Source organism: Oncorhynchus mykiss, chromosome 3 (genome assembly GCF_013265735.2).
Source record: "Oncorhynchus mykiss isolate Arlee chromosome 3, USDA_OmykA_1.1, whole genome shotgun sequence".
NCBI lineage: Eukaryota > Metazoa > Chordata > Actinopteri > Salmoniformes > Salmonidae > Oncorhynchus > Oncorhynchus mykiss.
In genome coordinates, this window is record NC_048567.1 from 80,156,186 (window position 1) to 80,168,265 (window position 12,080).

At 45.1% G+C, this 12,080-nt stretch overlaps 1 protein-coding gene across 1 annotated transcript in view; it reads right to left on the reverse strand.

The window, feature by feature from the left end:
• The window catches only part of LOC110504879 (syntaxin-binding protein 5-like), a 240,583-nt gene that overhangs the window by 148,301 nt on the left and 80,202 nt on the right, over window positions 1-12,080 (reverse strand). The window contains exon 3 of the mRNA XM_036975302.1: window positions 5,645-5,726. Coding sequence (XP_036831197.1) covers window positions 5,645-5,726 — 82 coding nt within the window. The remainder of the gene's footprint in view (window positions 1-5,644; window positions 5,727-12,080) is intronic.

A 12,080-nucleotide genomic window follows, 5' to 3' on the forward strand; every position in this document is an offset into this window, starting at 1 on the left:
GAGGAGGAGAGGAAGAGAGGAGGGGGAGCAGCTATTAAACAAGTCTTGGAGAGGAGGTGAGGAAGAGAGGAGGGGGAGCAGCTATTAAACAAGTCTTGGAGAGGAGGAGAGGAAGAGAGGAGGGGGAGCAGCTATTAAACAAGTCTTGGAGAGGAGGTGGGGAAGAGAGGAGGGGGAGCAGCTATTAAACAAGTCTTGGAGAGGAGGAGAGGAAGGGAGGAGGGGGAGCAGCTATTAAACAAGTCTTGGAGAGGAGGAGAGGAAGAGAGGAGGGGGAGCAGCTATTAAACAAGTCTTGGAGAGGAGGAGAGGAAGAGAGGAGGGGGAGCAGCTATTAAACAAGTCTTGGAGAGGAGGAGAGGAAGAGAGGAGGGGGAGCAGCTATTAAACAAGTATTGGAGAGGAGGAGAGGAAGAGAGGAGGGGGAGCAGCTATTAAACAAGTCTTGGAGAGGAGGTGAGGAAGAGAGGAGGGGGAGCAGCTATTAAACAAGTCTTGGAGAGGAGGAGAGGAAGAGAGGAGGGGGAGCAGCTATTAAACAAGTCTTGGAGAGGAGGTGAGGAAGAGAGGAGGGGGAGCAGCTATTAAACAAGTCTTGGAGAGGAGGTGAGGAAGAGAGGAGGGGGAGCAGCTATTAAACAAGTCTTGGAGAGGAGGTGAGGAAGAGAGGAGGGGGAGCAGCTATTAAACAAGTCTTGGAAAAGAGAAGACAGGTGGGGGAGCAGCTATTAAACAAGTCTTGGAGAGGAGGTGAGGAAGAGAGGAGGGGGAGCAGCTATTAAACAAGTCTTGGAGAGGAGGTGAGGAAGAGAGGAGGGGGAGCAGCTATTAAACAAGTCTTGGAAAAGAGAAGACAGGAGGGGGAGCAGCTATTAAACAAGTCTTTAGGCAGACTGGGAAAACCTGGGTCCTGAACTGCATTATCGTGCAATTATCATGTAATGATAATGATATCAACACGGGCAGAGAGAACGGAACATTGTTTATGTTCTGGTGCGTTACAAAGTGGGATTGAAATGGATGCTTCTACATCTGCATTGCTTGCTGTTTGGGGTTTTAGGCTGGGTTTCTGTACAGCACTTTGAGATATCAGCTGATGTAAGAAGGGTCTTACATATAGCCCATATAGGTTCACAATCTGCCAACCTCATGACTAGCTACCAAGAAGCCATTTCAGGCTAACAAACAAGTTAGAATAGCTAGCTTGTTTAACTATCTTAGCTGGCATGCCTACTGTCTGACCCTGCTGGTCATCTATGAACGTTTGAACATCTTGGCCATGTTCTGTTATAATCTCCAACCGGCACAGCCAGAAGAGGACTGGCCACCCCACATAGCCTGGTTCTTCTCTAGGTTTCTTCCTAGGTTCTGTCCTTTCTAGGGAGTTTTTCCTAGCCACCGTGCTTCTACACCTGCATTGCTTGCTGTTTGGGGTTTTAGACTGGGTTTCTGTACAGCACTTTGAGATATCAGCTGATGTACGAAGGGCTTTATAAATACATTTGATTTGATTTGATTGTATGTTCTTCTTTTGTCACTGAGCTACACAAAAAAAGTAATATATATATATATTTTTTTACAAATTATTACAAAATAAATAACTAAAATGTATTCCATAAGTATTCCCCCCCTTTTTGTTATATCAAGCCTAAATAGGTTCAGGAGCAAAAATGTGCTTACGAAATCACATAATACATTGGATGGCCTAACTCTGTGTGCAATAAAAGGGGTTATTTTAACTACAAAAGCATAACAGATTGTCCAAAGCAATTAGCATGTAAAACCAAGCCACAAAACACCGATATTTATATATATACTCTATATCTTACAACTGTATCAGCATCTAGCTGCCTGAACATTTATCCATGTAATGCCTATTCTGCTCATTCTTCTCATCTAACATAATGCCTATTCTGCTCATTCTTCTCATCGAACACAATGCCTGTTCTGCTCATTCTTCTCATCTACCACAATGCCTATTCTGCTCATTCTTCTCATCTAACATAATGCCTATTCTGCTCATTCTTCTCATCGAACACAATGCCTGTTCTGCTCATTCTTCTCATCTACCACAATGCCTATTCTGCTCATTCTTCTCATCTAACACCATGCCTATTCTGCTCATTCTTCTCATCGAACACAATGCCTATTCTGCTCATTCTTCTCATCTAACACAATGCCTATTCTGCTCATTCTTCTCATCGAACACAATGCCTATTCTGCTCATTCTTCTCATCGAACACAATGCCTATTCTGCTCATTCTTCTCATCTAACACAATGCCTATTCTGCTCATTCTTCTCATCGAACACAATGCCTGTTCTGCTCATTCTTCTCATCGAACACAATGCCTGTTCTGCTCATTCTTCTCATCTAACACAATGCCTGTTCTGCTCATTCTTCTCATCTAACACAATGCCTATTCTGCTCATTCTTCTCATCGAACACAATGCCTGTTCTGCTCATTCTTCTCATCTAACACAATGCCTATTCTGCTCATTCTTCTCATCTAACACAATGCCTATTCTGCTCATTCTTCTCATCTAACACAATGCCTATTCTGCTCATTCTTCTCATCTAACGCAATGTCTATTCTGCTCATTCTTCTCATCTAACTCAATGCCTATTCTGCTCATTCTTCTCATCTAACACCATGCCTATTCTGCTCATTCTTCTCATCTAACACAATGCCTATTCTGCTCATTCTTCTCATCTAACACAATGCCTATTCTGCTCATTCTTCTCATCTAAACAATACCTATTCTGCTCATTCTTCTCATCTAACACAATGCCTATTCTGCTCATTCTTCTCATCTAACACAATGTCTATTCTGCTCATTCTTCTCATCTAACACAATGCCTATTCTGCTCATTCTTCTCATCTAACACCATGCCTATTCTGCTCATTCTTCTCATCTAACACAATGTCTATTCTGCTCATTCTTCTCATCTACCACAATGCCTATTCTGCTCATTCTTCTCATCTAACATAATGCCTATTCTGCTCATTTTGCCTGACCGCCCTGTTCACCATCCAGAAGGAGGAGACAGTACAGGTGCATCAAAGCAGGAACCAAGAGACTGAAAAACAGCATTTTATCTCCAGGCCATCAGACTGTTAAACAGCCACGACTAGCCGGCCTCCGCCCAGTCCCTTACCCTGACCCTTAGTTACTGTTACTAGCAGGCTACCATTGGGTGCTCTACTCTGCCCCTTAGTTACTGTTACTAGCAGGCTACCATTGGGTACTCTACTCTGCCCCTTAGTTACTGTTACTAGCAGGCTACCATTGGGTACTCTACTCTGCCCCTTAGTTACTGTTACTAGCAGGCTACCATTGGGTGCTATGCTCTGCTCCTTAGTTACTGTTACTAGCAGGCTACCATTGGGTACTCTACTCTGCCCCTTAGTTACTGTTACTAGCAGGCTACCATTGGGTTCTCTACTCTGCCCCTTAGTTACTGTTACTAGCAGGCTACCATTGGGTACTCTACTCTGCCCCTTAGTTACTGTTACTAGCAGGCTACCATTGGGTACTCTACTCTGCCCCTTAGTTACTGTTACTAGCAGGCTACCATTGGGTACTCTACTCTGCCCCTTAGTTACTGTTACTAGCAGGCTACCATTGGGTACTCTACTCTGCCACTTAGTTACTGTTACTAGCAGGCTACCATTGGGTACTCTACTCTGCCCCTTAGTTACTGTTACTAGCAGGCTAACATTGGGTACTCTACTCTGCCCCTTAGTTACTGTTACTAGCGGGCTACCATTGGGTACTCTACTCTGCCCCTTAGTTACTGTTACTAGCAGGCTACCATTGGGTACTCTACTCTGCCACTTAGTTACTGTTACTAGCAGGCTACCATTGGGTACTCTACTCTGCCCCTTAGTTACTGTTACTAGCAGGCTACCATTGGGTACTGTACTCTGCCCCTTAGTTACTGTTACTAGCAGGCTACCATTGGGTACTCTACTCTGCCCCTTAGTTACTGTTACTAGCAGGCTACCATTGGGTACTCTACTCTGCCCCTTAGTTACTGTTACTAGCAGGCTACCATTGGGTACTCTACTCTGCCCCTTAGTTACTGTTACTAGCAGGCTACCATTGGGTACTCTACTCTGCCCCTTAGTTACTGTTACTAGCAGGCTACCATTGGGTACTCTACTCTGCCCCTTAGGGACTACTGCCCTACAGTATGTAGATGGTCATTAAACACTGTTCTACCAACTGAGTTACAGAGGTCCCTGTTCTACCAACTGAGTTACAGAGGTCCCTGTTCTACCAACTGAGATACAGAGGTCCCTGTTCTACCAACTGAGTTACAGAGGTCCCTGTTCTACCAACTGAGTTACAGAGGTCCCTGTTCTACCAACTGAGTTACAGAGGTCCCTGTTCTACCAACTGAGTTACAGAGGTCCCTGTTCTACCAACTGAGTTACAGAGGTCCCTGTTCTACCAACTGAGTTACAGAGGTCCCTGTTCTACCAACTGAGTTACAGAGGTCCCTGTTCTACCAACTGAGTTACAGAGTTCCCTGTTCTACCAACTGAGATACAGAGGTCCCTGTTCTACCAACTGAGTTATAGTTGATCTCTAACATAGAGAGACATCCTTTAGTCAACTCTAGCATAGAGAGACATCCTTTAGTCAACTCTAGCATAGAGAGACATCCTTTAGTCAACTCTAACATAGAGAGACATCCTTTAGTCAACTCTAACACAGAGAGACAGTTTTTAGACAACTCTAACACAGAGAGACAGTTTTTAGACAACTCTAACACAGTGAGACAGTTTTTTGTCAACTCTAACATAGAGAGACAGCCTTTGTCCTCAGGAGTGAATAAATCCAGTTTATAGGATTAAACCTGAACAAGGACGATTAAGCATTTTGAGTTACTGAACAAACTTGACCTTAGACACTTTGAAATTTGACGATTGCAACAACTTTGAAATGTGAAGTTTGAGAAACATGAACATCAAATTTTGACGTGAGAGAGTGAAACCGAGTTGAGAGTATGCATCAGCAACTATCAGGCCTTTTGAATAATCCATTCTGCTCTGCTGTCGACGATGGTTTTGTTAGTTTTAGTCCTTCTTGCCTGCCTCTCTCTCTCTCTCTCTCTGCTAAATAACAGGGATACCATTAGTCATAACCATGCTGAAAGAGTGTTGAGTTATGGTTTGAAATCAATAGGGCCCCTCCTCACTGTGAATGTTTCTGCCCAGAAAAAGATTTGGAAATAAAAACGGAAATTAAATGTTAGATTCAAAAAGACAACTTTGATGTTGAAGTTTGAGAAACATGAACGTCAAATTCTGACGTGAGAGAGTGAAACCGAGTTGAGAGTATGCATCAGCAACTATCAGGTGGTCGGGGGGTAAAACACTCGGATTCCAGAACAGGATTGTTTGTCCTTAAATGGCTGAGAGAGAATGCCATATTCCAACTCTCCTCTTTTTTTTTTTACCTTTAACTAGGCAAATTCTTATTTTCAATGACAGCCTAGGAAGAGTGGGTTAAACTGCCTGTTCAGGGGCAGCTTGGGGGTTTGAACTTGCAACCTTCCGGTTACTAGTCCAACAATCTAACCACTAGGCTACCCTGCCGCCCGAGATAAGGGGAATAGAATAGAAGCAGTCCTACCTCATTGATGAGGAACTGTAGCTGGAGAACAGCGGCTCCACTCTCATGCTGGCTGTAGCAGTCCACACCAGGCCGGCCCAGTCTGATGACATCACATAGTCAAGGAAACATCTAGGAAGTAGGATGTATTGGCATAGCACAACACAATGTATAGCGCGCGCGCGCACACACACACACACACACACACACACACACACAGCAACTGTTATCTACCATTCACAAAGGGCTCTTCAGGTACTGTTATCTACCAATCGCCAGGGCTGTTCCAGAGGGCGATGGAGCAGATCTTACTAGTGGAGGGAGTACAACGCCACCTGGAGTACAATGCCACCTGGAGTACAACGCCACCTGGAGTACAACGCTACCTGGAGTACAACACCACCTGGAGTACAACGCTACCTGGAGTACAACGCCACCTGGAGTACAACGCTACCTGGAGTACAAGGAGTACAACGCCACCTGGAGTACAATGCCACCTGGATTACAACGCTACCTGGAGTACAACGCCACCTGGAGTACAACGCCACCTGGAGTACAACGCCACCTGGAGTACAACGCTACCTGGAGTACAAGGAGTACAACGCTATTGTTGTTACTGGAGAGGATGAAGAGGACCATCTCCAGAACTTGGATGCGACCTCACAGAGACTGAAGGACTACGGACTGTGCCCTCACAGAGACTGAAGGACTACGGACTGTGCCCTCACAGAGACTGAAGGACTACGGACTGTGCCCTCACAGAGACTGAAGGACTACGGACTGTGCCCTCACAGAGACTGAATGACTACGGACTGCGACCTCGCAGAGACTGAAAGACTACGGACTGCGACCTCACAGAGACTGAAAGACAACGGACTGAAACCTCACAGAGACTGAAAGACTACGGACTGCGACCTCGCAGAGACTGAAGGACAACGGACTGCGACCTCACAGAGACTAAAGGACAATGGACTGCGACCTCACATAGACTGACCTACTATGGACTGCGACCTCGCAGAGACTGAAGGACAACGGACTGCGACCTCACAGAGACTAAAGGACAATGGACTGCGACCTCACAGAGACTGACCTACTATGGACTGCGACCTCGCAGAGACTGAAGGACTACGGACTGCGAGTTTGCAAGGACAAATGTGTATTCTTCATTTCTTGTAAGCACACACCTACGACATCAAGTAAGAACAAGTCAGAACTGCATTGCACTGAAGTGCAACGTAGATGGATTCTCCAGGTTACCGACTACCTGTTGCCATGCTACTTGTTTTACATAAATGTCAGACCCCGTAAGACTAGCTTTTCGGTTAATGGGGAGGGGGTAATTAATCCAATAAAAATGCTGGAGTCACTTCAAAGTGGACATCTTCAGACAAGTGGAAACATGCACCAGACACTTCAACACAGATGGGGAGAAACACAATAAACGACCCGGTGTTATCTGAAGTGATGGACATCATCATCATCATCATCATCATCAAAGGAGCTGCCCTGGAACTGAAACCGTGATCTTTGCAGGAGTACTGAGCTGTCGGTCCAGCTGTCCGCTCTGGGGGGGGGGTCTGAAATCTGACCCCCCCCCCCCCACAATTTTTTTTGCCTAATCTCATAAATGTCGTAAAATGCTGTAATTTGATTGATTTACGTCTTTTATATTTAATATTATTATATTTGGCTCTAGATTATGAACAGTTGGCTCTATCAACTCGGGGGAGAAAAAAAACACATATGAAAGAGACCATTCTCATCTACTTTTTCAACTAGTTTTTCAACTAATTGCACATAAAAAAACGATAGGGAATAGCCTGCTCATCCTTCTGCAGCGTGCTTGACAGTGCATGCATTGTCCCAACCAAGCACCCAAGCTAACTGGCTAAAGTTGGCTAGCTTGCTAGCTAGCTACTTCCAGACACAAGTGAGAGAACACCTCTCTCTTACCATTTTACTTGCTGTAGCAGAGCTGCTTAGGCTGTTATCTAGAGCGTGACTAACTATAACTTTTTTTGCCTACGTTTACTGACATTTTCAACGGGTGTTGCGCGTTTGTAAATTAATCTGTTTATCTGCGCTCTGGCACACTCAGACAAGAGTGTTCTGAAATCGGAGTAAATAGCTTGCCAGAGTGAATGTGTGAACTCAAGAGATATGCTAACTGCAAACAGTTGTTCAACATAGCTAGCTAGCAAAGTGATTAACATTTCTTGCTCGCTAACCAAATTACATGTGCATCTCTAGCTGTATAGCCACCTGAAAAACGATACGAGGGGGAAAACTTGTCTCGTAAAAAAAAAGTCAAGCCACTCACTCGTCCTCTCCTCCAATGACATGACGTTCTCTAGGCAGCTAGCTAGCTATCTCGCTGACATTAGGCTCTGTGATTTTAGCTCTCTACATAAATATATATGTTAGCATATTAGCCACGTTATGACTAACTTGTGATCATTGCCCTTGCTAGTTTGATTGTATTGACATTCCCAGTCTTAGTTAAAGTTACAGTCGTCCATTTTTGTCCAACAAATGGAGTCATTGAAACTGAACCAGTGCATTCCGAATGGAGACAGCAAACAATGTACCAGGCCAACTGTCATTTACAACTTGATAGCAGTATTATTTGGACAACCAAGAACTGTATTGGTGAATTATATTATATTAAGAATATATTAATATTATATCATATAAAAAAATAACCTAATTTTCAAACCTCTTATAAAGTATAAAGTTGGTTTTCTAGCATAAACTGGGAATTGTATGTGTTTGATATTAGTAGTGTCTGTTTGTTTCATATCAAGTTAGTTAACACACTGTCAGTTCCACTTTAAAATAAACCATCAAATGGGAATTATCCTATTAATCTGTCTCTTGCTTTTCATCTTTTTCCTCTCTCCTCTGTCTCTCTCTCCTCTGTCTCTCTCCATACCACTCTTACTATGAAATCGATAGAACCACTAGGGGAAAAAAAATAATCAAAGGCCTCACAATCGGCTCAGTAAAATCGAGTGGACAGGGCCTTCCAAGCATCCATCCATGTTACATAAGGAGATTTGTATCCCTCTAGTTGTCTCCCTGCACAGCCAATATATTAAGCACAGTTGCTGTCCAGTTCATTTGAGCTTGAATGCTATTTATTCTCTCCCCAAAGCCTTTAAACAAGCACATAACAACTAGATTACAGGTACTTTACAGGTACATTACAACAAGGTCACAGTTACATTACAACTAGATTACAGGTACATTACAACTAGATTACAGGTACTTTACAACAAGGTCACAGTTACATGACAACTAGATTACAGGTACATTACAACAAGGTCACAGTTACATGACAACTAGATTACAGGTACATTACAACAAGGTCACAGTTACATTACAACTAGATTACAGGTACTTTACAACAAGGTCACAGTTACATTACAACTAGATTACAGGTACTTTACAACAAGGTCACAGTTACATAACAACTAGATTACAGGTACTTTACAACAAGGTCACAGTTACATAACAACTAGATTACAGGTACTTTACAACAAGGTCACAGTTACATAACAACTAGATTACAGGTACATTACAACTAGATTACAGGTACATTACAACAAGGTCACAGTTACATAACAACTAGATTACAGGTACATTACAACAAGGTCACAGTTACATTAAAACTACATTACAGGTACATGACAGGTGCATAAGCAAGAATGGCCTATTGTGTGTGTGTGTGTGTGGTGTGTGTGTGGGTGTGTGTGTGTGTGTGTGTGTCTGTGTGTGTGTGTGTGTGTGTGTGTGTGTGTGTGTGTGTGAGTTTGTTTGAGAATGTGTGTGTGTGTACGCCTACCTTTGAAACTCAGTGTGTGTGTTCCTGTGTACTAGCTGTGTGTCAGTCTCTATGTGTTCTAGCTGTGTCAGTCTCCATGTGTTCTAGCTGGGTCAGTCTATATGTGTTCTAGCTGGGTCAGTCTCTATGTGTTCTAGCTGTGTCAGTCTCTATGTCTTCTAGCTGTGTCAGTCTCTATGTGTTCTAGCTGTGTCAGTCTCTATGTCGTCTAGCTGTGTCAGTCTCTATGTGTTCTAGCTGTGTCAGTCTCTATGTGTTCTAGCTGTGTCAGTCTCTATGTGTTCTAGCTGGGTCAGTCTCTATGTGTTCTAGCTGTGTCAGTCTCTATGTGTTCTAGCTGTGTCAGTCTCTATGTGTTCTAGCTGTGTCAGTCTCTATGTGTTCTAGCTGTGTCAGTCTCTATGTGTTCTAGCTGTGTCAGTCTCTATGTGTTCTAGTTGTGTCTGTCTCTATGTGTTCTAGCTGTGTCAGTCTCTATGTCTTCTACCTGGGTCAGTATATGTGTGTTCTAGCTGGGTCAGTCTCTATGTCTTCTACCTGGGTCAGTATATGTGTGTTCTAGCTGGGTCAGTCTCTATGTGTTCTAGTTGTGTCTGTCTCTATGTGTTCTAGCTGTGTCAGTCTCTATGTCTTCTACCTGGGTCAGTATATGTGTGTTCTAGCTGGGTCAGTCTCTATGTGTTCTAGCTGTGTCAGTCTCTATGTCTTCTACCTGGGTCAGTATATGTGTGTTCTAGCTGGGTCAGTCTCTATGTGTTCTAGCTGTGTCAGTCTCTATGTCTTCTACCTGGGTCAGTATATGTGTGTTCTAGCTGGGTCAGTCTCTATGTGTTCTAGCTGTGTCAGTCTCTATGTCTTCTACCTGGGTCAGTATATGTGTGTTCTAGCTGGGTCAGTCTCTATGTGTTCTAGCTGTGTCAGTCTCTATGTCTTCTACCTGGGTCAGTATATGTGTGTTCTAGCTGGGTCAGTCTCTATGTGTTCTAGCTGTGTCAGTCTCTATGTCTTCTACCTGGGTCAGTATATGTGTGTTCTAGCTGGGTCAGTCTCTATGTCTTCTAGCTGTGTCAGTATATGTGTCTTCTAGCTGGGTCAGTCTCTATGTCTAGCTGTGACTTCTAGCTGGGTGGTGGGCTGTTGGGGACCAGCAGAATTAACCGTATGTGATCATCCTGTTTCTCATTCCTCAGGAGGGAAGAGGTGGTTGAGGAGGGGGGTGGACAGACAGTCTCCCTCTCTCCCTCCAGTCTCCCTCTCTCCCTCCAGTCTCCCTCTCTCCCTCTCTCCCTCGTCTCCCTCTCTCCCTCCAGTCTCCCTCTCTCCCTCCAGTCTCCCTCTCTCCCTCCAGTCTCCCTCACTCCCTCCAGTCTCCCTCACTCCCTCCAGTCTCCCTCTCTCCTTCCAGTCTCCCTCTCTTCCTCCAGTCTCTCTCACTCCCTCCAGTCTCCCTCACTCCCTCCAGTCTCCCTCTCTCCCTCCAGTCTCCCTCTCTCCCTCGAGTCTCCCTCACTCCCTCCAGTCTCCCTCTCTCCCTCCAGTCTTCCTCTCTCCCTCCAGTCTCCCTCTCTCCCTCCAGTCTCCCTCTCTCCCTCCAGTCTCCCTCTCTCCCTCCAGTCTTCCTCTCTCCCTCCAGTCTCCCTCTCTCCCTCCAGTCTCCCTCTCTCCCTCTCTCCCTCCAGTCTCCCTCTCTCCCTCCAGTCTCCCTCTCTCCCTCCAGTCTTCCTCTCTCCCTCCAGTCTTCCTCACTCCCTCCAGTCTCCCTCTCTCCTTCCAGTCTCCCTCTCTTCCTCCAGTCTCTCTCACTCCCTCCAGTCTTCCTCTCTCTCTCCAGTCTCCCTCACTCCCTCCAGTCTCCCTCTCTCCCTCTCTCCCTCGTCTCCCTCTCTCCCTCCAGTCTCCCTCTCTCCCTCTCTCTCTCCAGTCTCCCTCTCTTCCTCCAGTCTCTCTCACTCCCTCCAGTCTTCCTCTCTCTCTCCAGTCTCCCTCTCTCCCTCCAGTCTCCCTCTCTCCCTCCAGTCTTCCTCTCTCCCTCCAGTCTCCCTCTCTCCCTCCAGTCTTCCTCTCTCCCTCCAGTCTCCCTCTCTCCCTTCAGTCTCCCTCTCTCCCTCCAGTCTCCCTCTCTCGCTGCAGTCCCACTGAACACATAGTTTAATGTGCCACTGACAGGTGTGAACAAGTTTATTAAAACAATGACAAAAGAAGGGGGGAAGGAGTGACGGTATGAAAGGAAAAGAGAGAGAGAAGGAGGGATGGGGATGAAAGAAAGAGAGAGAGAATGAGAGATGTTATGAAAGGAAGAGAGAGAGAGAAGGAGGAATTGTATGAAAGTAAAAGAGAGAATGAGAGATGGTATGTAAGGAAGAGAGAGAGGAGGGATGGTATGTAGGTCTAATTCTGTTCTCCGCATGGTTGTCTGTTAATTGGTCCTGGTTTCATTAGCTTGATAAATACACACAAGAGATCTAGACTGGGAGCCACTGCAGAGACACAGCCAGGAGAAGAGACGCCAGCCAGGCTGCTGCTATCTTCAATGGATCACTACCTCTGTGCCAGTCTGCCTGCTCACATCGTCAGAATCACAAACGTCTCCCTTTTACCCAATACCATGTGATT